The sequence below is a fragment of the Meriones unguiculatus genome, chromosome 10 (genome assembly GCF_030254825.1).
Source record: "Meriones unguiculatus strain TT.TT164.6M chromosome 10, Bangor_MerUng_6.1, whole genome shotgun sequence".
NCBI lineage: Eukaryota > Metazoa > Chordata > Mammalia > Rodentia > Muridae > Meriones > Meriones unguiculatus.
Window position 1 is genome coordinate 70,904,104 of NC_083358.1, and position 27,920 is coordinate 70,932,023.

Below are 27,920 nucleotides of genomic sequence, written 5' to 3' on the forward strand. Positions count from 1 at the left end.
GTATAAGCTGAGTTGGTATTTCCCAATGTAAATACTCATTACAGAATAAAGCCAGAACATCTTAAGAAGGCATGCACTTCACTTCCAGTTTAGAGAAGAACCTAAGTCAACAAATCATGTCCAAATTACATATTTAAATGTTTATAAAAATTAAGCTTTTACATTTATTTCTAGATTTCCATATCTGTGTGCAGACAAGGAATAAGATTGCACGTAAATATAAGCAGTGCAAAAATGTGGAAGTGGAGACATCACATGTGCTAGAAATCAAATACAAGACTAAGAAATAAAGCAATGGATAAATCAAAGCCAGAAAAAGGTGAAAACTACAGGTTCAGAAATAGGGTGAAGAATGGTAATGCCCTTATTACTACAGAAGATTTAGTGGCACAGATAGCACTTGTCAAACAACAATCCAATAGCATTGACTTTTTATTCATTCATGTTAAGTCACCTGAAATGGTATCTGTTGCATTTAAATGCTCATTAATGTAAATGGCTGAACAAACCCATCTCAATGGATAGTCAATATCCCACAGTTAAGTCACTTCAACACAGCCTCATGACAACTCCCACACCAAAACAGTACTTTATTTTGTAAATTTTGACCCATTATTACTCCCAAGTTATATATATATATATTTTCAGCTGTTAAGTGTACAAGATGAAGAAAATTTTAGTTAGAAGGGGATGCACCTGGAAAATAAATTTCTTGAACTCCATATACACGTTTCAAAACTGCCAAGTCCCAAGTCCACTTATGAACTCTAGGGCTGCCAGAATCATGTGCAGCATATTAAAGCTACACTAATTGAATAGCTTATTAATTCTGCATAAATCAGGTCAAGCAATGTGTCAACCTGTAACAGACTGCACTTTAACTGAACATGGCAATATATTCAACTCTTTTGAACTTTACATCATCATTTGATGTCAAACAATGAAGCAAATCCCAACAGTATATACAAAAACAGCTTTGCATTTACAAAGGATTGTTTCCCATACTGATTAATCCAGGCAGCTAACTCATTGGTTTATGCAACTTTATTGAAGAAAAATAAATCAATTACTAGGAGAGCTATTAGTTGATCACTCATCCATTGACAACTCGCATCATTTATTCAGTGCTATATTAAACAGTATTGGAAGATAGATTAACTAATAGCTCCAAGCCTCCTAACAATTTAAATGAAAATTACAAAATGTTTTGAGACCCTATTTTGGAATACAAAGGGTGTTTGACTTCCAATTTCCATTCTCTGTAGAACAAGAACAGGTCATTCCTTTATTGACATGCATAAAATACATCACATTTTCTGTTCTGCTGATGCTATAATTCAATACCAATTCTCCAGCCACATCAGTTATGAGCATAAAGTATATCATGTAACCTCAAATCTCTAACAGTGGAAGGCTTAAACAAGAATGGATGCTGCTAGAGTAATGCTGCTTCCTTTGATGTGACAGCTGAGCATCCACCTCCCTCCCCCTCAGATGGCTTCTTCAGCATGTTAGAGCAGTGAGGATTGGTTTAGTCTCATAACCAAGTTAGAGTGAAGACATTGGCCACATAATACACATGCTCCAGTTTTAAAAAAATTTCTGAATCTTGGGCAACTGTTCTCTTGTAACTACTTTACAGTTTCTAAAAGCAGTTATTGTCCAAAGCTGGAAGAACTTAAGTCTTCTCAGATGAGCATGTGAATGAATGGAGGGAGGTAAACAAAAAATAAAATTAAAAAAGATGAGGTCTGATAGGGGAGCAGCCGGATAAGAAAATCAAAAAAGGAACAGTAATTTAAAGTTTATTCCAGCTATAATGCAGGTTATTCTGACTTTAAGGTAGCATCACATGGCATACTTCTGAGTCCATTCCCGAGATATTCTGTTGTACCTGTAAATAAAACAAATAAGCTATTTAAAATATACAATTAAAGATGTATTAATAGTATAATACACCATTATATTATTATACTATACTAATAAGGCAAGGAAAATATTTCTGTTTAACCTGAGACTTGGTCTTACATCTGTAATGGCTATGAGCAGAATAAGCATCAACAAGTGATATAAACAGCAGCACTGGCACTTAAAGCAGTGTGGAAAATAAGAGCCATGAAAGTATTATCTGATGAACAGAAGTGGTGCTGAGAGTTGAAGTGTTAACAAAGACCTCTCCACATATCTCAATGGGCAGTATTCTACCAAACTTTCAAGTTGGTTGTACATTCTGTCAATAATTGTTTTCAAGACAGGGTTTCCTTATTATGTAGCCTTGGCTGTCTGTGAACTCAGATCTGCCTGCGTCTGCCTCCCAGTGCACCCAGCTGACAATTTACATTAAAAACAGAACAAAACTATTTTACAGCTTACTAATTGTCAGAATAGAATATATGCACATGTTGCCTCTCAATAAAAATTTCAGCCAATGCTAGAACTATGCATATACTGTTACTGAAAAACTGAATCTGAAACCTAGATGGAATAGTTGGGTACCGAAAATGCCTTTTAAACTCAGGCAAAAGTACAAGACATTGAAAGAATAAAAACTAATTTTCTTTCTTTCCTTTTTGATTTCTCAAGACAGGGTTTCTCTGTGTAGCCTTGGCTGTCCTAGACTTGCTTTGTAAACCAGACTGGCCTTGAACTCAAGAGATCCGACCACTTCTGCCTGAGTGCTGGGATTAAAGGCAAGAGCCACCATACCAGTCTAAAAACAGTAAATTTCAAGAAGCAGGTGTGAATGGTTGTTACTGTAAATAAAGGTGTGCTAGCTGTGATGCTGCTACTCTCCACTGAGTCCTGATGAAGATGGGGATCTCTAGGAGTGCAACCACATTTTGTAAAAAAGATGAACATGTAACTCATTGGAGAGGCAGGTTATTACTGAAGACAACCACCAATACAGTACATTTCTATCATACAGGTTACTGACTTTATTTACCCCAACCAAAAAAGTGATACCTTAAGAAATGAGCATATAAAGAATAGTAGAAAACTTAATAGGAAAAAAATATTACTAGTTTCATCTCAAGCCACATATATACAGTTCAGCTGTTTTTTTCCTACAGCTCAACATATTTAAAGACAAAAAATATCAATTCAGAGTTACAGCATTTAGAAAACCCTCTTCAAACAGCCAGCACTTATTTAGCATACAAAGAGCCACAAAATACAGCTAATGCATGCTTGTCAGTCAGTAATGAACAATCAGTTTGGATGCCAAGGTTTAAGTGTTTCCCTTTGTATTACTACTACCTTTCTGGAAAAACCTGAGTAAAACCACCACATTCCATAGTATTGACACATTTTTTTAAACATGGTAATTTAATAAATAATAAAGATACTCTTACATTTCTACTTCTTACTAAAGATATATAACTGCTTTGCCATGCAAGAATAATCTCAAGCAGTAGTGAAGACTGAGTATGTATTTTCACACTAAAACAGAGATCAAGCAGTTAAATAGTTTTCAAAACACTGCCAATCTGTTACCTTCGGTTAGTTAACACAGTGCTGGAAAGCATGCAGCACTCGAGTGCTGGCAGTACCATAAATAAGCGCACCATGGAGTGCAGATCCTCTTACCCTACAACATAGCGTATTTCTCTGTCCACTCTCTTGCTAACCTATTGTACCTAATTGAACAAGCACACTTAGCATTAATTACAACATACGAAAGTTAAATGGTTAAGCTGAACATAGAGATAACTCAATATTTGATAGATTGAGACCATTTTTATATTAGTACCAATTTTTTAAGAAAGATATTTGGGTTTATTTCCCAAAATTCAATAATTAAGCAAGTGTTTAACACATTAGAAAACAAACATTTCAAAGGAGCTAATCACTGTTCCATATGCTTAAGTCATTTACTTGGCATGGTCTAATTAGGTAGACCAGCTTCAAACTTCTAATGCTCCAGCCTCAGCCAGTATGCTGGCTTTACTGCTTTTAATTGTATTTTAGTAACTAGCTTACCAGAAACAAAAGGTACTGTCACAAATTTCAGCAGAATTAAGCCCAACTCATTAAATAAAACCACTGTTTAGTTATTCATTGAACAATTGCATACTTACTTATCTCTGTCTGTTTTATAGATCCGTGCAATCTCTGGCACTAGGGGGTCATCTGGATTTGGATCACATAGCAGTGAACAAATGGATAAAAGAACTGTAAGAAAAAAAAAACATCCAATTTTAGGTGTTTGGATAAGCAAATATTAGGACTTAAAAACTTTAGTACTAGTTAAGAGTCAAGACTGCCAAAATAAACACCAAAACATACAAACATAAAACCAAAGAGACCCACTCACTCTTTGCTCTACCTTAGAAAAGGTTTCTCAGAAAAACTATGAGAGCTGCTCCACTAAAAGCTTTAAGCTTTATTTCCATGAATCAGTAGTAAAAAACACTGTTCCCAGAAACTTGTGAAAAATGACAGTACTTCTGTAGTACTTGGTAAACCTGGTCTGTTCAATACACAGAAAATGTTAAGTACCAAGCAACAATAATAAAGATATTTTTTTGAATGCCTGTTAAAATCTAGGCATATATCAACACAAGATTATACTGCACGTAAGTGTCTGAGGTGGTCTGAACAACCACTGGGTGAATAAAAATAAACAGCATGAGACTACAGTAACTATCATATAAGCCAAACACAACGTCAAATTCAAATGAGTGGGCACAAATAAAATTGTAGAATACAGTAACTCAGAAAAAGTTCAAAAATTCTGACTTGCTTATAAATCTGTCAAAAAGCAAGTTACCACATCAACTCAGCCTGCATTTACAGAAATACAATTCAGAGTTAAGAGTACACCCCAGCAAGGGGCAAAGTTAGAGATCTTGCATTTAGATTATGAGAGAAACACTATTTAAAGAGATTAGATTTTCAAAGATTAAAAAAAAAAAAATAGTCCAAACTGAAAAACTCATTTTTAAAAATTGGAAAAAAAAAAAAAAAAAAAAAAAAAAACAACTACAAAATCCCCCAGAGATTCAAAAGCATATTAGCAAGCACATGGAGAAATGCTTGTGTGATGTGCACAATAGAACATACCTGCTTCGCTCTCTATTTACCAAACTGACATATTATAAAACATTTTGGTAAAAAACAATCTAAGTTTTGGACACTGTTAGCATTAAAAATGACTAACATAATATTAAGCTAATACTCGAGCCTATAAATTCACTAAAAGGCAGAGTCTCGTCGTTAAAACATTTTGCAAGAGCTTAATTTGTAGAACAGAATGTCAAAAACTACTTGTCATTCAGAAACCAGCAGCTGACAAGGAGGAACTGTCACCATCTGGGGTATCCCTGGAGACCTGAGAACTTGTTAGGAGTAAAAGACTATATAGCTAACACCCAACTAAAGATATGTTAAAGAACAGATACAGAAAATCTACACCAGATGTGTGCTAGAGTAGAAAGTTTTTCAGATTTAAAAGGTTTATCATGTCTGGCTTTATTATCCTATTCTTGCTAAAAAGGCAATTGGAAGGGGCTAAACAGATAGCCCAAATAGTTAAGGGCACACACTGTTCTCTCTAGAGAACACTCGTTTCCCAACACCCATTCTTGGTGTCCTCACAAGTGCCTGTTAACTAAAGCTCCTGGGGATTTGGCATTTTCTTCTAGATTCCAAGATCATCTGCATTCTTGTGCACACTATCACTCACACAATGACAACTGAACAGTTTAGTTCCAAAAGAACAAAGTTTATTAAAATTAATTTGGAAGCCTAACGGTACAGTAAGAGCTCTGAATATATAAAAGTAAAGAACCGAGTTCAAATACTCATCCATTCATGTAAAAAGCTGGGAACAGCTGGTTGCATATGCTTGTATCCTAGCACTGTTGGATGGATAGGCAGACAGAGTTATTGTGAACTTCTGATCCAATGACAGAACCTGTCCTAATAGAGAAGACACCTCTACCTCCGGCTTTTGTGTGCACCACACACACTGAAAATTAACTTTGCTATTATGTGAAAAGATAAAATATCTTTTGGGGAAAAAAAAAAAATTTCCTTCAAGTGGGTTCCATAGTAACGGAAACAGACTGTCTCTGACGTGAGCTGATTGGTCTGCTCTTTGATCACCTCACCCCAAGGGGGGAGCAGCCTTACCAGGCCACAGAGGACAACGATGCAGCCACTCTTAATGAGACTTAATAGACTAGGATCAGAAGGAAGGAAAAGAGGACCTCCCCTATCAGTGGACTTGGGGAGGGGTATGTGTGGAGAAGGGGGAGGAAAGAAGCTACGGGGGGACACAAAGTGAATAAAGTGTAATTAATAAAAAATTAAAAACACAGAAAAATAATGCTAGGCAAGCACTCATACCAACTGAGCTATATCTCCACCTTGCAAGCAACTTTATTAAAATGTTGGCACAATAAAAACGTTTATCCAAGCAGAATTCAAGAATAAAGGCCCTTAATTGTTAGAAAATCAGGAGCTGAAAACGACTGCACCGAAACTCTTATTTTACCTTTAGAAATAGTTAAAGCAGGAGACCACTGTGATCTTAGAATATCAAGACAAATGCTGCCATTACTGTTAATATTTGGATGATAAATTCTTGTTGTAAATGCAACCTAAAAAAACCAAAAAACAAACATACAATACAACCTTTAGACAGCTTTTTCAAATACACAAGTACCCTAGACTTAAGTCTTATCAGTGGTAGTGGTGATAAAAGGATATAAAAGGAGGAGAGAATAATGAAAGCACATTATTTTTATCTGTATGAAAATTTCAACAAAACCAGTTATTTTAGGTAATAAAAGCTAATTTGTAAAAGTCAGCATCTCCCTCAGGGAAAAAAGTCTAACTAAGATGCGAAGGATAACAGTATAACGTGTGAAGGATAACATGTGAAAGAGCATTTAGCATACTCAAATTATACAGGTATATTTTAAATTGCATTTTAAACTGCAGACACAACAAATTAAGAAATGAACTTTACACCAAAACTATTACAATGTACTTTTTTAAATTTTATTAGTATGGGTGTTATATCTCCAAGTATGTACAATCACTTTCATGTGTGGTGGAACTAGAGTTACAGACTGTGTGTGCTGGGAACTGAACCCAGGTTTTCTGCAAGAGCAGTCAGTGCTCTTAACCTCTGAGCCATCTTTCCAGTTATAATGTACTTTTAACATGACTAAAGATTGCTAAAAAAATATGGCAATTTAATGCACATTTTCTAGTACTTCATATAGCATGAATTTGAGCTAATAGTTCTGAAAAGTCAAGGACATATCCTTCTGAACTCATCACTCTGCTTTAGGCTACAGAATACAGGGACAAAGGTATTGTGGCCTGGATCCAGCAACTTCACTTTTAACACTGTCAGTCACCTAAAGTACATTAAGCAACTGGAACATATACTTAAGGCAAATCGATTCTACGATTTACTAGACTGCCACTTAAGTGTAAGCACAGACACACTTGAGTCTTGGAACTTCAAAAAGGCAAATCTTAACTACATTTACAGAGTTCAAATCTCTAATTTCTAAGTTAGATACAAGTAATAACTCAGTATGGTGGTAAACTTGTTAACCTTAGCTCTTAAAGTAGATGGAAAAGTTACAGGAATATCTATATAAATGCAGCTCAATTATTTTTATTCACTATATATATATAAGCTTAAGCCTCATTTACACAGAAACCTAAACTTTCACGAATACACTACTCTTCTAAAACAATTCATAAATAGATTTTGGAGGGACAATACTTGCCTTAGGTGGTTTGAAGGGATAGTCTGTAGGAAAATGAATTGTCAAAAAGAATACACCACCTTGATATGGGCTGTCATTCTGTGAAGAGAAAAATAGATTTAATATGTCAAGATTAAATTCTTTAAGAAAAAAAGTCCATTGTTCTAATGAACACACCACAATGAAGAAATTTAAATTATTGCACCTCCCAATTAAGTTCATACTAATGAAGAAACAAAAGTTTAAGTAATAAGCACCATAAATCCAATTTTATACATTACCCAAGAATTCTGAGGGAGAAACACAAAACCCAGAAATACTAAGGTCCTCAACAGAAATCCTCAAAAATGAAAAAGAGGCTAATGATATGGCTAAACCAATAAAGGCACTGGCCACACAAGCCTGGTAACCTGAGTCTATTCTTGGAACCCATACAAAAGGTAGCGAGAGAGAACCGACTTCAATGTTGTCCTGTGACTTCCACGACTTTCCATTCATGTCATAACATGTATGTATGTACATGCATGCACACACAATGAATAAAATGTTAGAAAAAAAGGACTCAGCTATAAATTAAAAAGCCAATTATTACATATGTGAATGTGTTTTTAACAAAGGCTACATAATTGTACCTATTTCAAGAAATAATAAAATACCTTTAAGAGGCAGAACATATTTGATACAATTTACTTTTCAACTGGGACTTAGAAATTCTTGCATAAATTTTCTTCCAAACTTAGCTCAAAATTGCATTATCTATCTTTTGCCTATATATAATGGCAATGGCTTATTATAAACAGCTTTCTTTCACTCTAGCTTTACCTTCTAATTTACTCCTATACCCTAATGCCAAAATTATCATTAAAAAAAAACACCATCATGTACTCTCTGCTTCATTCTCTACAATACAGTGCCATAAAGGAAGTGTAACTTTCACACTCCCTCCCTCTCTTCTTCCTTCCTCTATTTGGAATATTATGTCTTCTTATGTGCCCTTCCTAGGGAGTTTAATTTGCTGGCTGCCTCTCCTTTAAACAGCGATATGCACTAGTTACTGACTAGTTACTGTACCATTCTGATAATTTAATCATGATTCCCTATTCTACTGAACCACAAAGCTCTTGAGGAAAAGTTTTATACATGAACTATGACAGTATGAAAGGATATAAAAATGTGAAGTTGAAACAATAACCCTTATAGTTTTATCCAATTTCCTGTTATAGCTGACCATGCTCAGTCCATTAGTGACAATATAGCACTCTCCTTCTATAGTTTTGCGACAGACTAAAGTAGAAGTTATTGTTCCCAGATCTTTTCTGCCATCTACCTTTCAAACTAAAGAAAACTTCAGTATTGTTGAGTATCAAACTTAAGAGATAGGGAACTTATTTCTGATGACATGAACTATAATGGGGCAATGACTCCCCTCCCACATTTAAATCCAATAATTAGGGCTGGAGAGATGGCTCAGAGGTTAAAAGCACTGGCTGCTCTTCCAGAGGTCCTGAGTTCAATTCCCAGCAACCACATGGTGGCTCATGACCATCTATAGTGAGACCTGGTGCCCTCTTCTGGTGTATATGGCAGAACAATGAATAAATAAATCTTTAAAAAAAATGTAAAAGGAAAAATATCCAAGAATTAAGCAATCTTCTACCAATTCTTTGTGGTTCCAATTATACTCAGAAGGTAGTACACACCATGTAATTTCAAGAGTTTATGTATGAAATTTTGATGATTCAGAAGCACTTCCTGAGTAAGAAACTCACTAAAATTCGAGTTCCTCTTTACTGAAACTTAAGTAAACACTTTAAAGAAAAAAGAATGAAAGGGGCACAATCTATATCAGGTACATATTAAACCTAAAATCATACCTAACTCATTGTGTCTATGCACTGAGCATCTAGTCAGAGGGGCAAGTTTCCCAAGCAGCAAAATTTAAAATATCAAGTGAACAGTCTAAGTGGACAAACCAATGCTTAACTGTCTGTAAAGAATATATACACTGGGGGCTGAAGAGATGGCTCAGAGGCTAAGAGTACTTGACTGTTCTTCCAAAGGCTCTGGGTTCAATTCCCAGCAACCACATGGTGGCTCACAACTGCCTATAATGAGCTGTAGCTGAGTAAAACAAAATAGCATTTTAGAATCAAAGGAAAGGCCAAAAATAAAGTCCTGTGGCCTTGTAGTTAAGATAAACCAGTATTATCCAACCAAACAAAGTAACAGCCAGTTCCCATTACTTTTAATTTTACTTAGTCTACTTTTAATTCTAACATTTCACAATTACTTTTGAACTCACATCATCCCAGTCAGGAGTTCTCCTACTTTGCATTTTATTATTTACTTATCTTACTAAATTCTAACATGTCTCAATTACCTGCTTTCTCATATTTTTAAGTCCCTAAAGACTACTGTTATTTATACTTTTACTCAACACACAGCAGGTGTTTGCTCACTTTCACTGAGCTAGAAAAAGTAAGGTGACTAATGCCTGCTAATTCTAGCGCTCTCTCTTTCTCTCAGGGTCTTGATGTAGGAGGGCAGATGAAAATTTTAGGGCACCAAGGATTATAGCTGTGGATTACTCTGTCTAAAACAAAACATAGCCCAAATAAGTCAATAACCCTTTTAAAAACAAGAATCGGAGCTAGCCTATAATCTCAGCATTCTGGTAGGCAGGCACATCTTTTTGAGGCCAGCCTGGTCTACAAATTGAGTCCAGAGAGCCAAGGCTACACAGAGAAACCCTGTCTTGAAAAACAAAGCAAAAGAACCTGAGGCTGGATGGCAAGAACTCAAGGCCAGCCCCAGACCTTGTCTCAAAAAAGGTCAATCCTGGGCCTATGAAACGACTTGGTGAGTAAAGTAAGGGCACTTGCCACTAAGGTTGACATGAGTTCAAGCCCTGGGACTTCTCTAAGTGGTTCCCTCATCTGTATGCACATGTACAATAAAATAAATACTTAACAGGGTTCTTTTTAAAAGTCAATTCAAACCCAATTAAGTACTTGATCTAATCCATCTACTTACTAGGTAAAATTTAAAAACATTTTCTTTTAAAATTTAGTACCTAATTACTATCATTTTCCTACCTAGTATATTATTTACATTACTGCCCCCAAATTCTGTAAGATACACATGTAACCTAGGGATCCTAAAATACTCCATAAGTTAAAAAACAAACAAAACAAACATGAAGATTTGTGCAAGAAAGAATCTTATTCAAAGATGTGTTAGAACAGTCTAATTCTCTGTAATCCATTAATTCTGATCATTCAATTATCCAACATACAGTTTATCTACCCAGTATAGAAATTTTGCTACGTTCAAAATATCAAGTTCGGCCTAAATACATTCAATTTTTGTATAAATCTCTGGTTCTATACATTTTTTTAATATCAAAACACGATTATGCTAGACTCATGGTTGGTAGTTACGATGCTTTGCAGAAAAACCCATGATAGAATCCTTCCTTCAAGGTAAGCTAATGACTTTTTCTCTGCCATATAGAAAGAGAGAGCAATATAAGGGATTTTATGGGTCCAGACATGGTACCCCAGAATATGATCAGAAATACACATTTAAGGAACATCTGATTTCATATTCTTATGACATCAGAAATACAGTAACTATATAAAGGCAAAAGACTAAAATAAAACGAATGCTGGATTTTCAATGAAAAACAAAACTGAAAAAATACTTACAGGTCCCATAATTGTGGCTTGCCAATGAAACACTAGAAAGGGAAGGGAGAACAAAACAAAAACCTCATTATCCTCAACAAGGTACAACCTTCTGAAGGTAGTCATTAAAAAGAAATTAAGTTACTTACTGTCATCTCCAACTGGACCTGCAGAACATTGTGCTGGAGGGTCACGGGCCAAATCACTAAGTTCCTAAACCAAGACAGAAAATGGTAGGTTATGTAATCTAAATTTAAGAAAAGATATGGGGCTGGAGGGATAGCTCTGATGCTGAGCACTGGCTGTTCTACTAAAGGTCCCAAGTTCAACTCGCAGCAAACATGGTGGCTCACAACTGTCTGTCATGATATCTGGTGTGCTCTTCTGGTGTGCAGGCACACATGCAGACAGAACACTGTATACATAACAAATAAATCTTAAAAAAAAAAGAGTTAAACTTTTTTGTTCTATTTGAAGAGACATACAACAATATATCCCAGTAGGAAAGAAATCTTAAGTAATCTTAAATTCAGCTCCTAAAATATGCGAAGCATTAGTTTAACACACACACGCTGAAACAATCACCTTATATATGTGTGTGTGTATATATACTTAATTTTTTTTTACTGTATTAACAAAAATTGATCTCTAAATAAATCAAGTAGTAGCAATCAGATGTGTTCAGAAGTTTAAAACCGTAGGTAAAATAATTCAGACCATCTCAAAGTTCCCTTTTCTCTTAAAATCCTTTTCTTTCCAAAAGTCGAATTCCATTTTCCAGTTGAGCTAAACACCTTTTCATATTTAAATTTCCTGATTAACATAAGCTGTCAACTCAGTGCTGATTTTTAGCCATTTGTAAAATTAAAATTTGGAAAACTAACTCTGCTAGGTAGAAAGATGTAATTCCCACAATTTCATATGAACACATCTCCAACATAAACAAGTATATACCTCACCCTTCAACTGCCTATAATGCATGTAAACAAGTACATAGTAGTTTGTATAAAAGTAGTTTATTAGACTTACAAATAGATAAACTCAATCCAAAGCCTTCAACATTTACCTATGGACTATTTACGGGCCACCTCCTTTCAATACCCTCCCCTGGATGAATACAGGTATAGCTTTAAATTCTTTATACTTATGCCTAAATATAGAAGCAGTCATAAAGGCTGAATGATGTTATAACAACTAGAAAGCGCAGTGGTAGTCTAACTGAGCACACATGCTAAGCCAAGCACTCTCTACCACCTAGTTCTATCTCTAACCCAATTCTGCCTACTTGTAGGCGGGCTCTTCCAACATTAGCTGGTCATCCCGCCCTCTTCTTCCAAGTAGCCCAATCATGTGTATAACATGTTTTGCTTAACTCCTGATTTTAAGACACAATAAAGGATCACCAGTATCAACAACATGACGGTAATTGATTGAACATATTGATCCTCCCTCTCAACTACTTTACTGAACAATTTACTAAGTACAGAATATTCTCTTTGAATAAGTCCCAATTCCCTCCAGAAAATAGAGAATGGAAGAGAAACTTCCAATTCAAATCCCAGAAAAACAATTACCTTAGTCAAAGAATGTACAAAATCTTATCCTCATTGTATAGTAACAAAATCAAGAAGACAGTTAAAAAAAAAAAAAGCAGTTTTTAATGGCTATAGTGCTGGACCCAAGACAATGTGTTTTAAATCCCTGCCCCCTTTTTCCACAGGCTAAGAGACTCACAATACAGCAAATCTCCATTCTATTGGTTTAGGCAGCAAAGCCTTATTTAATGTATAAGTTTTGGGTTTCAGATGAACCCCGTTTCTATGCATAGTTTCACACAGAGGAGACTGCAGCTGTCAGTTAGGGAAGAAATGAGTTACCAGCCTCACTTGAAGCACACCTCATACTGAAAATGTATTCCAATAACTTATTCTTTTAAATTTTATTTTTGTGCATTAGTGTGAAGGTATCAGATCCCTTGGAATTGGTGGTACAGACAGTTGTGAGCTGCCACGTGGGTTCTGGGAATTGAACCCAGGTCCTTTGAAGAGCAGACAGTGCTCTTAACCACCGAGCCATCTCTCCAGCCCCAATAATTTATTCTTTACATAAACAAGCTATATGATCACCACAACCAGTAACACATTTGAATACACATGTATGCCATTCTACTCAGTGTTCTAGTAATCCAGAAGACTTTAGCTTATGTACTAAATTTAGTACTCAATACATTGTCGTGTATCTAAAATGCAATGTATATGATGTATAAGAATAAAAAAATTCCTAGATTTCAAGTATAGATACTCTATCATGTGCTATGTTAAACACTTTAAGCCTAAAAACATATATAGTTTGTTTGGAGACAACAGGGTCTCATCATGTAGTCCTGGCTGGCCTCAAGATCTTTAGCCTACAATGCACATATCCTCTTGCCTCTATCTCTCCAAGTGCTGGGATTAAAGGTGTGTAAATATCACACCCACACCTTTTATAGAAAATAAACTCTTGGGGCTGGAGAGATGGCTCAGAGGTTAAGAGCACTTGCTGTTCTTCCAAAGGTCCTGAGTTCAATTCCCAGCAACCACATGGTGGCTCACAACCATCTATACTGTGATCTGGTGCTCTCTTTCTGGTTTACAAGCACACTTGCAGGCAGAATACTATATACTGTATAAATAATAAAGAAAATAAACTCTTATTTTAAGACATGCACCATTAAAAGAACACCTATAAGCTTCAGTGAACTCAAATTTCTAAAATGACCGCTGAACTTTGTCTATTAAGTGGCCTCCTCAATCTTTTTAAGGTACTAACTGCATTAAATATATCAGAACCAACAGGCTCAGTTATGCACAACCTTTAATCCTAGTCCTCAGGAGGCAGAAACAGGCAGATCTGAGTTTGAGGCCAGCCTGGGACACACATGCAACTGTCTCAAACCTAACGTCAGAAAGTATAACATAGGACATTTACTTTGCATAGTTAGATGCTGCCTTGGTTCCTATCTATTAAAAAGCATATGCAATGAACAGGATTCTCAAACATGATTAACTCTAAGATTAGCAAGCCTGATTTCCTGGTCCTTTTCATACAAACACCTCCTCCTTTTAAAGAGCTGCATATAAGGCTCAATGATATATAAATTCGGATGAGAGCCTTATCAGCCACAACCTTACCTTCCAAACCTATGTGAATGGAAATAGCATTTGCTGTTTCTGCAGGCTGTGTGGTATGTACCAGCTATAGCCTCTGGACTAAGAAATTAGAAGTGTGATGTGTAAACCTGGAGTGGGTGTAAGGCTTAAGAATCAAAGCTCTCAGATGGCATGATGGCACAATTTCATCTCTTTTCATAACACTAGTGGTTCTATTATTTCTCTCTAATATTTTTTGCAATTGTATGAAAAACTAATGATATGTCAAACATCATTAGCTGATATGTCAAACACATCAGCAAAATGAGAACTTTATAAATACAAATAGTTTAATGCCAGACTGTTACTAGATGGAATGAAAACAAGGCCTATTTTTTCTTTTGCAGTCCAGGAGAGACAGCCTACAACTGCCTCACATACCCAAATCAAACTCTTACTACTGTATTCATCTACCTCACCACAGAAGACAGAAGTCATCAAAACCCCTGGAATTGCAGTTATAGGCTGCTGTCAGATGCCCGATATGGAACCTTTATCTTCTGAGTGCTCCTAACAGTGGAGCCGTCTCTATTCCCTAACAATATTATCTTTTAAATGAAGGAATTTCATTTAAACACACTTGTGGTATATTCCAAAAGAAATGTAAAAGGGCTGAAGAGATGACTCAGCAGTTAATAGCACTGGCTGTTCTTGTAGAGGACCCAGGTTCAGCTGCAGCACCTAACAACTTCTTCTGTCTCTGGACACCTACACATGTGATGGTCAAGACACACACACACCCCTTCAAAAACCAAAATGGTTGTTAAAAATTACAATAAAAAAAGCACATTCAGCGCAATGTAGCACGAAACATGCCTTTTCCACCCTAATGCTAGGTAAAATACAAAATATACCACTAAAAATTCACAATGTTCTTTATTTAATAACTGTTTTTAAGAGCTTATGTGTAAAAACAAAGTTCCACTGACATTTTTCTGTTCAGTCCACTGGAAATCTTTAAAATTACCACTCAATTGGTGCAGAAACATGTTGTTTTCAAAACTTTTAGGCTTATAGACAAGTATGCAGGACCTGAGTTTGTGACTACCATGTGGATGCTGGAAAGCAAACAATTCTCCAAGGGCAGTAAATGCTCTTAACCACTGAGCATCTCTCCAGCAGCAACAGCAGTAACTAATGAACTATTCATATTGCATTTTAGAAAAGCAACATCAAAAGCCTTTCTTTCCTGCAGTACTCAAGATTATTCATGGGTTCAATTAATCCTCTACCTCAGCATTCTGAATAGCCACCACTAGTTTTGAGTCCAATTAAAAGTAAAGTATTACGGAGCTGGAAAGATGCTCAGCTCTTCTCAGTTCAGTCTGCTCTTTCAGAGGTCCTGAGTTTGATTCCCAGCAACCACATGGTGGTTCCCTCTTCTGGTATATAGGCATATATGCAAATAAGAGTACTCAGATACATAAAATTGGTAAATAAATCTTTAAAAAAAGGTTTTAAATACAGCTTTTTAATAATGCCACTAAAATACCACTAATTTGCCATTTAATAAATGTATTTAAAAGTAATACTAAGCAACAGTTGGGTGTGGTGGCAGACATCAGTGATCTCAGCATTAAGAAGGTTAAAGCAGGAATAGCATCAAAGGAAGTTAAAAAGCAAGCACAACTCTATAAAGAGCTGGTGCATAAATGAGTGGATAATTAGATAAAATCTTTGTAGACTAAACTTGATGTGGAAAGTAAAGATAATCCTAAAATGATTTTTAATGTCTGGTTAACTGTGGATGAAGCATGCAGGTAGACAGAGACCACCCAGTTCAGTTAATCGAATATGGAAAGTCTAGATTGGGGAGGACAGCCTAAAAAAAGAGTTCTCAAAATCTTTACAGACATTAGGCATATATTCTGATAATAAAGTCTTAGGAATGCATTCTGAAACAATCCAACATTAAGAAGGGATTACTGTGAAAATGACTAATAACTTAAAAAAAAAAAAAAAAGCAAGCAATGGATCCTCAATGCTAGTATTAAGTTAAACTTGACTACATTAAATACTGCAAGAACAGTGAAATATCCTGCTCAGGAATGACCAAGCTAAGATTTAACTACACCAAAAAGTCAACTCAAAGACAAAACAGTCCCGATAAACTCTGGCTATTCTGCCTCTGAAACATAGGCCCAGCTGCTTATAGATCTCTCAATCTATAATCTTGATCAATCCTTTATGCCCTTTGCCCTGAATACATACCATCCTATTTTCAACATATTCAATAGGATAAAATTCACCTTAAAATACTTAAACCTCTGAAATATTGTACTGAAAAATACTAGGCGCTAGAGAGGTGGCCTAGCACCCACCACCAGGGAGCTCTTAACTACCTCTAACTCCAGATACAGGGAACCCAATGCCCTTTTCTGGCCTTGGAAGCACAATTGTGTGTGCCTTAAAAGAAAATCATACTAGGTAAAAATAACATGTTATACTCCAGGCAAGTCAATTTTATAGGCATGTTTAAGATAAGAATTGTCTCAGGTTTCACACATACATATAGGATTCTGAAACCACTGCATATATAGAAGATATTGTGGGGCCCAAGTCTAAACACAGAATTCAGTTGTATTTCATATACACCAGCTATGCCAAAGACATTTACAGGATGCTGGATGTACAACCTTCTACTTAAAAGCTTTAAGATGCATTCCTAAGAAGTTGTGAATTTTGGATGGGCCCTCTTTTCAAGTACTCAGCCTCTTTTTAAAAACTGAAAGTTTGTTTTGTTTAAAATTAACCAGCTATCTAGTATTAAGCAAATGATTCTAAATGCATCAAGTTTCAAGCCAGGCATTGCCTTTAATCCCAGGGAAAGGCAGGTGAATCTGAGTGAATTTCTGAATTCAAGGCCAGCTGTCCTAGTGAGCCCCAGGACAGTCAGAGCTAGGTAATAGAAAGACCCTGTCTCAAAAGTTATCAAACCTCACAGAAATTTTGCCAATCCCAGGAAAACCTAATTTTCATTAATTATAATGGCAAACCGGAATACTCACTGTATTTAAGAAACAAGGTGGTAAAAAAACAGAATTGTGTATACCTCCAAACTCTATGCCCCTGTCCCATAAAATAAGGATCTGAATTTTCAAATAGTCAATTAAAATCCAAACATTACCTATGCAATAAAAAATGAAAAAAACATTTAAAAAGGCTGGGAAGTAGATGTTTTTGTTATCAGCTGGTAATCTATTAACCTACCTACCTACACTTATTTCCTATCTTGTTTCCTCAATTCTAAAATAGGATATTTATTAGTGTTCATTTTCAGACATGAACAACAAACACAACAAGCGCCTGACATCTTCTATTCTTACAGACCATCTGCAAACCACCCATTTTGAAACCAGGCCTGGGAAAGGCTTTCTGGTTCATTTCTTCATTAAACAAAACCAAGACTACATCATAAACAGGTCAAATAAAATATCCCTAGCTCATTAAATCTTCACATTAATATCTGTTTAGCAGTCATATCTTTTATTAAATATTTTAATTCAAATTTTGAATTGAGTGTTAAAAAGCTTTAAATGTAATGACATTTGGAACTAACTGGGGAAATAGCTCAGTTGATCAAGTGCCTGCCTCATAAGCACGCAGAGGATCTGAATTAACACCCCTGACATACAGGCTTGATGGTAAACCCTAGCTTTAACACAGGGAAAATATTTCCAAGGCCTTCTAACCTAAGCAGTGAGATCCAAGTTCCACCAAAGACCTGTCTCAAAAGATGGAGAGACAAGAGAATAAATGATGTTGACCTCTGGTCTCTTAACACACATGTATGGCTGGCCTAAACAAAATATCTAACCAACAGTTTTAAAATTATTTTACTTATAAAGATGATCAATCATAAAGTTAACTATCAAGGTACTACTTGATAAATCTTATGAAGAATAATTTTCTACATGCTATTTGTGAATCAGTAAGCCTTTAAACGGCAGCACTACCATTCCTTTAGAATAAAGGCATACATACTTTCAGAAAGTTTCAGCCTTTTCTTTCAGTCTCTTATTACTTAAATAGTTTTCTTCAAATAATTTCTAGATGTCTATTTCCATCCAAATTTCCATGACCAAGACATCTCTGCAGCAATAATCCAAGAATTAAAAGTCAGTAGTTCACACATTAAAATCTACTTATAGTCAATAGAAACTTAGGTTGAGGTCTGTTAAGAATAAATGGTCTGTTAACTGTCCACTCTTCGAGTTCAATTCCCAGCAACCACATGATGGCTCACAACCATCTATATTGGATCTGATGCCCTCTTCTGGCGTGCAGGTGTGCATGCAGATAGAGCACACTCATACATAGGTAAATCCTTTAAAAAGGTGTATTTATTTATTTATTTATTTTTTGTGAGGGCTAGAGAGATGGCTCAGAGGTTAAGAGCACTGGCCGCTCTTCCAGAGGACCTGAATTCAATTCCCAACAACCACATGGTGGCTCACGACCATCTATAATGAGATTCGGTACCTTCTTTTGGAGTGCAGGTGTACATATGGACAAAACATTGTATACATAATAAAGCTTAAAAAAAGAAATTGTTATGTGCCTGCAGTGTCATAATACTTCAAGTCTTGTTCATATCTCAAAATTCATATTAAAGACATTCCTATTTTAGAATTGAGGAAACAAAGATCTAAGAAGCCAACGAGGCCACTCTACATTTTTCTAATCAAGAAAAGATCCTTAAAAAGTTCTCACATGGTCTAATTCACCTCATTAGGTTAAAATCTCACAGAATTACTTAAGGCTGCAATAAACACATCCCTGAACTATTTATTTCCTGAAGACTTTGTAGGCAGCATGGCAAAAACTTTGTATATTAAACAAAACTTTTCTTTCCACAGTGGGGTCTCTCTGTGTAGCCTTGGCTGCCTTTGTAGACTCCCTTTACAGACAAGATTGGCCTTGAACTCAAGAGAGCCGCCTGCCTCTGCATACCAGTATGCTGAGATTACAGGCATGTGCCACCATACCCAGCTCTAAACAACTCTTAATCAGTGGCTAGATTACCGGGAATACCAATAGGTGTAACCATCACATTCTTAAAAATTTTCATTTTATGCGATGAGACTTTGCCTAAATGAACATGCATGTGTGCTTGGCCAAGGAGGCCAGAAGAGAAAGTTAGATACCCTGGGAACTGAGCTACAGACACTTGTGAGCTGCCATGTTGTGCCGGAGCTGAATCAGGTCTTCTAAAGAGTAGCCAGTGCTCCAAACTCTGAGAGCCATCTTTCTAAGCCCCCTATTTTTTTTTTATTCTGAGGTATTTCTAAGAGAAAGCCCAGAGCTTAAGAGGATCTTTACTCTAACCATTATAGGATAGACGATCTCTTTGACAGTTCATTGTTGAAAACATGAAATGGCTGACAGCAAGACTTACACCTAAACACAATGCTGTGGGTGTTGTTTTTTTTCCTCATGTTTGCACCTTTACTGTCCCAGTATCTTAGTTGGTGATGGGCTGTACTAGCAGAAATGTAACCAAAGACTACATTAACAGCTGGCCAAAGTATTAATAACAACTCAAAGACTTAAAGGAATGCTGGAAAAAATATAAAATGATCTGCGCATTCTGAGTGCTTACTAAATGGAAATATAAGAACTGTGAATGAAGATGTGCAACTGTATTAGATAAGCTCAAGTAAGATTCCATGTCTCTATCATAGTTTATCTCAGACCTATGTATTTTCAATGAAGGACAGCGTTTATGAAAGAAGACTCTACTGATAACCCCGCCATTAAGGCCTAACACTCCATAAACCTATTCAACTTTGTAGAGTTCTGTTACAACCTGAGTGGCCTGTCAGATTTTAATTGGATACAGAGGCAAGACCAGCTTCATGGATTACACCCCAATATATAGTATATTACTATGACACCACCATGTTCTAGTATCACTTGTTCTAATCCAACACTACTTTGTATTTCAGCACATAATAAAAAAAGGTAATAGATTATCTATCAGAATCCTTATTGTTTTTAAATTTCCCATAATTTTACTTAAGAGCCCACTTTTCCAGAATTAAACCTGACTTGACTTATAATAATCAAGACAGCCCCTGCTGCAGTCCTATTCTAACACTTCTGAGATAAAAGTAGGAAGAAATGTTTAAAAACCTCTAAAAAGTGTTTTGAGATTAAAAAAAATCACCCTCAGCTGCCCATTACAATAACTGCTGCAACTTTAATGAACTTCTTATATAACTAAAAAGTCAAAGGAAATAAGTTTCTCGGAAATGCGTGATTACTAGCAATTATTTCCAGAAGATGCTTGGCAAAAGATTATGATCTAAACAAACTTCACAGAACTGCAGACATTAAGAATCAAAAGGAAGCATTTACCTGGTATAGTCCAGGCAGGAGAATGAAGTCTAAGCAAGTGCAGAAAACACCAAATTCCATTTCAAAAAGCCAAAACACAAACCACAACAAAACTCACCCCCTTTAAAAAATCTGTTTGTAACCTTTCCCAAGGAAAGCTTAGTTTCTTTTTATCTTAAGGATTAAAAGATAGGTTTTGTGCACTATGCTGCCTTACATCACTGACAAGGCATTAGCTTCCTCTTTAGTTCTAATTATAGGTGAGACAAGTATGCTTGTTTATTAGACAAGGTACTAAGAATGGCCTGAGTGAATAATACTACAATTTTCTTTCTTTAGATCACCCTTGAAGGTAAGTCACTTAAGATTAGTCAAAGCTAGGCCCGTGACATGCAAATATAGCCCCAATAAGGCTCTATCTCAGAAAAATCTTTGTGTGAGTAGTTTTGGTATAGACCAAAAAGCAAGCTTTAATGCATGCAAACAAATCAGGCACTTCACAGACATGGAAAACAAAAATTTAGCAGCAATCTAGTGGTAGTAAACATCCATTCGTAGGATTAATGTAAATTAAGCATTCCCATCCTGAAACAACTTACCAAAAAAAAAACAAAACACTAAATCAAAATCACATTTGAGAAAGGTCAAAGTTTAAGTAGGATAAACATAGCTATAAAGTCAAGTTATTTGAAAGGTCCCTAGATGATAAAATCACATCTAAATAAGGTGTAAAATACAAACTTTTGCCCTTCCTTACCCCACATTAACAAGCCTGAGAATAATTTGTTGTAGCATCCTGTAAGAATGGGTATAAAGCTACATTCCCAAAATGACCACCAATTTATATCGCCACACCTAGTCCCTAGAGTGCAGACTATAGGTATATACTATCCTAGCTGCCAATGAGTTTTTAGTATTAGAAGGCAAAATGGCTAGACACTAAGATAGTAAATCTACTCAGTAACTCTAGAATTTTAAATTAAGATCACTATCATGGTTGCAAGCTCATAAAACCCTCATGACAAAATGGAACAGCAAAGAACCGTGATAAACCTTTGAAAATAAGTTGTACAAAGTGACAAACACAGTACTGTGTTTAATGATTGTATTTTTCCAAGCAAAGCAGAGATTCTCATGACTGATAAGTCTTTCTAGTTTTTATCCAATTACAACCCTAGTAAAGTATCGATGAAATTAATCCCAACATAGGTTTCTAACTAAAAGCAAGTTCAGAATCTCCTAACGAACATTTCAAAATCATGTCTGTTTCTAGAAAAGATTTGTAAGACCTTACATTGTTATTCCCTAAAAGCCAGAATCTTCTGAAATAGAACTGTAATGTCAAAATAATACCAGCTCTTGTATACAGCAATAGAAGTTGTTTCTATTAAGACAGACAATGCAGCTGGGTTTGGTGCCTCACACCTGTAATCCCAGATAGAGAGCAGAGGGAAGGATTGCTCTAGGTTCGAGGACAATGCTATAAAGTCAATCCCCACCTCAAAAAAACAAACACTGCAAAAATAAATAGATAAATAAAAGCATAATAGTAAGTGGGCAACTGACCCAGTCCTGTAATCGTGGTCAGTACTGAGCACCCAGGAGACTGAGACAGCAGTTCCAAGCTAGCCTTTGTGTGACATCCTGCCCCCAATATTAATCTGAAACATTTTTTTTTAATTTATTAGGAAGCTGTTGAGATGGCTCATTGTCCATACAGGGGGGCTTGCTCAGAGGAAATTTGACAACCTGAGCTCAATCCCCAGAAGCCATGGTAAGGGCAGGAGACACTGAACAACCAAAAAGTGTCCTCTGACCTCCACAACCATGAAAGGGTAGCACCCCCATCAAGAAACTCAAAGAAATATTTGAGAATTGGTTTAAGAGGCACCCAAACCTAGAAAGCAACAGGTAAAGTTTAACAACGTAGTTACAAGAGTAATTTTCACCAGTACTGTGAAGAGTATTCAATTTAACCTTTAAGTGCATAACAAATACTGTATTTAACACAACAGATAAGCATTATGATGAAAGACAGGAACAGTGTGTCACAACTCCTTTTATCAAATTCAATCCTGGGATCACTGAACGATCAGCATCTCTCACTCACCTAAGTATTCTTTACAGTATAAATAACCCTTGGAGATCAATTAAAAAATAAAATCAGCAGCACAGGACAAGCTTATTAGTCTACAAAACTTGAAGCACTATTTTGTTGAAGAGTCCAGCATTTAACCAACACAGCAGCTTCTAGTCCTTAAAGAAACCTAATTACATCCCATTCCAGCCTTAATGTACATACTTCTTGGAACATAAAAACCAGCCTAAATCCCCTTTATTTACATATACGGTAGAAGATAGCATATCTCAGCAAACAAACCCACATTCACTCAGTAGGAATTTAAGTGGTCCAAAAGACAGTTTTTCTTTTTTGAAGATGAACTATCTTATTAGAAACCCATTACTAGTTGTGTGACTGAACACGTCAAAAGTCAACCTCGGTGTCTGTTACTTCATCCATAAAAATGGAGCATCTCACATGGCTGCCTTGAGGCCCACTAGGCAGTAGAGCTTATGCTAGGCCTTAGCTATCAAAGAAACCTGAAGAATGGTATAAAAACAATGCAGTGGTTTACCACAACAATCTAGAATTAGATAGAAGGCCTGGGTTCCAGCCCCAACTCTGCTACATCATCAACACCTGGGTGGGTTTTGTTTTGCTTTTTTTGCTTTCTTTCTACACAGTGAAGATGCCAACTGAACCTATTTTCCCACAATTGTTGTAAGAAAATTACTTACAAATTGTTTAAAAGTTTTGAAACACTGCAAATACTTTAAAGCATTTTTTTGGACTGGTTCATGTTTGATCTTTAATATAAAACTCTCAAAGCCCCACAAATACATAGCAGGCACTTTGTTTTAGAGCAGTAAAATTTCTTAAGGCACCCCAAAACAAATTTGGAGTTCAGCTTCTAAAATTCCCATTTAATTAATAACAGGATCACATTACAATTTGGTCCAAATAAATACAGCAAAAAAACATTTTTGTTATTTGATCAGCTAAGAAATAGTCAAGTAAACACACAAAAAAATAGATTTAAAAGTCAACATTAACTCCAATTTATCACTAAAGCTTACAATGTATACCAATAAGAATTTTAATAAAATACTAATGAGAACTACAGGCACATTAATACTTTAGGGGAAACCAGAAGAAAAAATTCAAAACAGGAAACAATACAAAAAAAAAAAAAAAAAAAAACCCTAACGACAATGGTAATTGGCCCCTTATTTTTAGAGAAATGCCTTAAAAAAAAAAGGCATCCTCTTTCTGAACTTTCAAAAACCACGCCTGTATCTGGGTGCAAATTTTTTTTAAAGTAGCCTCACGACTAACAATATGGGGGGGGGGTTAAACAGCAGATATGTTGGCATATTTATACAGGCTGAACCAGCCATTTGGCATATAAAGTTTTCTGATACAGAAAATTTCCATATGAAGTATCAATACATAATTCTTTAAACTTTAAAGATCTGTTTCTAGATACTGCCATGCCAGTATCTAGAAAAATTCCTGATATTGATTAGGCAAATAGATAAACTTGTTTAGAGTTTGCTTCTAACTGGAGTTTTTACTACAAATGCTCACACTTAACCATTATTGCCTCACTAGGGTTTTTAAATCAGTAAAATGGTGCCAAAGCAGCTGAGTATCACCTGCAGAAGAAATAAATCAGTAAGACTGCCCCCCTTAAAATGTTCTGTTTTACATTTATTTATGGATCTGAATTTTTTTTTTTTACATTGAATGCTATAGTCTCCACATTAAGTATGTTGCATAGCACAATAATACATCTCTAATGTGAGGCTCACCCTCAAAATTGTCACACTGGGTGGGTTTTAAAGCTATCTTCTAAAGTTATCTAATCAAAGTCTTGAATCCTAAGGTTTTCTTTCTCTCCTTTGCTTATCTTCAAGAACACAAACTGTTCAGTTAGTGTTTTGCATAGAACTACAATGATTACACAGTGATGGCCTAAGAATTCAGTATTTCAGGATCAATATATTTGGAAGATTTTAGCTTTCGTGAAACTTCAGCTTTGCCAATAAAACTAAACAAATTTTATGCATTAAAAAAGTGGCATCAGATCCTACTGTAGTCAATCCAAGTACTTGTCTTTCCTTCCATAGAACTCTTAAAAAAAAACAAAACTGTTCTAGTCAAAGTTTCTAACACGAACCTTCCCATTTTTTTCTCTTAAGTTTATTCCACAACATTTTTTTCAAGTTAGCTGTAAATACTCCACCCTCTAGATTGTGCAAGAACCAAATACAACACACAAACACACACACAGAAGAGAAAGAGAAAGATGTAGAGAGTCTCAGTCTTAAAGAGTTTGACTTTAGGTTATGTCTTGGGGGCTGAGGATCTGAGAGCTCCCTACACACACACAAAAAGTTAATGCTTAACAGAAAACATTATTTTGTATTACTAGAAAAGGAGATGCAGGAAAAGGACCCGAGCCAGTTAAAGCAGCCGCCATCTTAAAATTCTGGATAGAAGTTAGAGCAAGAAAATTAGAAAACCATCGGTGAGGTGGTTCCACTCACACAGTTATCTGAAAAAATCTAGTTCTTTCCAACTTAAACCGACAACTTATCAAATTATATTTATCTGCTGAAACAAGCCTCAAAAAAGGGTTCTAAGCAAAAACAAGTCTGTTCCATCAGGACTTCCTGCAGTGTCAAACACCCCTACCGCACCCCAAAGCGATCCTTCAGAAGGCATTTCCATCAGTTCTCAGTGCCTCAGAAAAACAGCTTCGGGTCAAAGCTGCGGGACCGCACAACACAGGAAGTGGCAACAGTGTCAGTCTACCTCCTCCCAACCCCACAGACTCTTGTGTAACTGCCCAGATTGGGTTAAGCTTCCGAACAGTCTTCGTCACTACCTTTTAGCAAACTGAGAAATGTTTTCAATATCCCGACCCGCAGCAAAGTTCGGTACAAAACGTTTTTTTCCTATCTGCTTCGGTCCTTTCTTCGTTAGAATGTCAGCAAAAGTAAGTTTTGAAGAATCAAGAATAGGAAGCAGTACCCTGACATCTGCCCGAAGGCCTCTACAACCAGTTTACTTCCCAAACCAGACTAACTTCGTTATGCTGAAAACCGAGGATCCTAAAAGCCAGGCTTTCCTCACCCATAATTGCAGATTCTAGTCAAGCAAACTTTAAGTCTAACATTTCGCTTGCCAAAAGCTTTCTGTTCCCTATCTTACAGTACACTCGCGTTCTCTTAACGCGAGAGGTATCCAAAGAAAAGGTATTTTCAAAATTTTATCTCAAACCCGACGGTTTTCTCTGGGCCCGAGCTTTCCCTTCTTCCCATGACCCGTTCCGTAACATTTGGTCCCAACAACTTACCTTATTAATCCGTTTCAGCGCCATAGTCTGTGCTTTTCGCCGGGCTCCTCACTATCTCGACGTGTACTCCAAAGGTCCGGCCAAAACTCTTGATTATCCCGGCAGCGGGGAAGGATTGGCTCTTCTCACACCGGCTCTGCCAGACACAGGCGCCTTTTGCAAAAATGGAGCAGATCAGCCACTCGCAAAGGCCTCGGAGAAACCCTGCCGACTCCACAACCCTGAAAACCGTCGCGATCCGGGCAGGGTGGGGTGGCAAAGCCACCAACTACTTCTCTCCGCGGCTCGCCCAAAGAGAGGGCGAGGGTGACGGGAAGAGCCGAGAAGTGGTTACAAGTTTAACTTCCCGGCCTCTCGAAAGGAAGAGCCCCGGGTGGGAGAGGAAGAGGCGGAGGAGAAAGGGGTGGGTGCGGGGCAGGGTCCAGAGCCGGGCAGAGGAGGAGCCGGGGCCTAGTCGGCGCTAGGCCGGCGTCAATAGGGCAAAGAAAGGCAAGGGGGAGGGGAGCGGGAGGCTCCGGACCGACGCCGGGCTCCTTTCGGTTTCTGCTCCAGGGGTCGGCGGGCCAGCAGGAGGCAACGGGACTCTCGTGTGCTCTCGTCCCCACAGCTCGAGCTGGGTCCGGGTCGCCCCTGACACCACCGTACTCTCCGCCTCGCAGCGCGCTCCTGCGTGCGCGCGCCCGGCCACCTCCTCCACCACGCGCCCGGCGGCCGCCGAGCCCCGGCGCGAGGACGCGCCCATGCCCCCTCCCCCTGCGGCCGGGCCCCGGCCTCGCCGGCCTCCCCACCCCACCCCACCCAGCCCGAAGGGCTGCCCCCTCGGGCCGCCCACAGCCCCGGGCGCCGCGCCGGCCCCGGGCGGCCTCCCTCCCCTCTCCCGAGCCGTCCACACCCACGCGTACAGAGGGCCGGGGCCTCCCTTGAGCTGCGGCCTCGGCCTCCTCCCCGCGCGGCAGCTGGTGCCTCCCCGGCCCTACGGGGCTCACGCGCACGGCACAGCCACAAGATGTCCGCTCTGACGGAACTACTGCCAGCTGCCACGCTCCGCCCCTCCCCCCCGCCTATTCACCGCCGCGTATCCGTCCGCCAACGCCGCCGTCGCGAGCGCTGGGCGAGCCGAGGGTTCAAGGGGAGCGGTTTGCTTCCCTCGTCCGGGCCGAGTGGACGCGCCACCCTCTTGCCGTCTCCCCGTCGGAACAGCACCTTCTCACTAAACTGCTCCGAGGTCGGGCCGGGAGGGCGGGGGACGGAGGCGGGTCATGGGCTGAGGGGGAGGGTAGGCGAGCGGCGGAAACCCTCAGACTCAGAGAAGCATCGAGAACCGGAAGGAGACCTTAGGAGGAAGGCGGTGGAAGCGGCAGCTGCGCGGTGGCGGCCCCACGCCCCTCCCTGCAGCGGCCCCCAGTTTCCTCACTTGGTATGGAGGCGGCGGGTCTCGCGAGAACCTCGTGGCCGGCTAACCGGAGCTCCGGCTCTGCAATGACTTTAAGGGCAGTTTTGTGCTCTCTTCCTGGCTTGGGGCCCGCCCCCAAATCTGCAAGTTATCGC

At 37.9% G+C, this 27,920-nt stretch overlaps 1 protein-coding gene and 1 long non-coding RNA gene across 7 annotated transcripts in view; one reads left to right on the forward strand and one right to left on the reverse strand.

The window, feature by feature from the left end:
• LOC132656888 (uncharacterized) overlaps nt 1–15,402 on the forward strand; it is a 31,558-nt gene extending 16,156 nt beyond the window's left edge. Inside the window, exon 3 of one of the 2 annotated variants that reach the window (XR_009594672.1) lies at nt 14,958–15,402. This is a non-coding gene — a long non-coding RNA (uncharacterized LOC132656888). Of the gene's footprint in view, nt 1–2,583; nt 3,318–14,957 lie in introns of those variants that run through there. The other variant, XR_009594671.1, reaches the window with a different exon arrangement.
• Nucleotides 420–27,920, reverse strand: Ube2d3 (ubiquitin conjugating enzyme E2 D3). Of its 5 annotated transcripts, none has more exons than XM_021653612.2 (8): nt 27,787–27,920; nt 26,373–26,525; nt 11,569–11,632; nt 11,441–11,472; nt 7,755–7,832; nt 6,500–6,605; nt 4,080–4,173; nt 420–1,894 (listed from the first exon to the last, which is right to left on the reverse strand). In XM_021653612.2, the coding sequence occupies exons 2-8, from the start codon at nt 26,394–26,396 to the stop codon at nt 1,849–1,851; spliced, it is 444 nt and encodes a 147-aa protein (XP_021509287.1). In that variant the 5' UTR covers nt 26,397–26,525; nt 27,787–27,920; the 3' UTR covers nt 420–1,848. The 5 variants fall into 5 exon arrangements, with proteins under 5 accessions (XP_021509287.1, XP_021509288.1, XP_021509285.1 ...); XM_021653613.2 differs by lacking the exon at nt 27,787–27,920 and adding an exon at nt 27,576–27,709; XM_021653610.2 differs by lacking the exon at nt 27,787–27,920 and adding an exon at nt 27,442–27,584.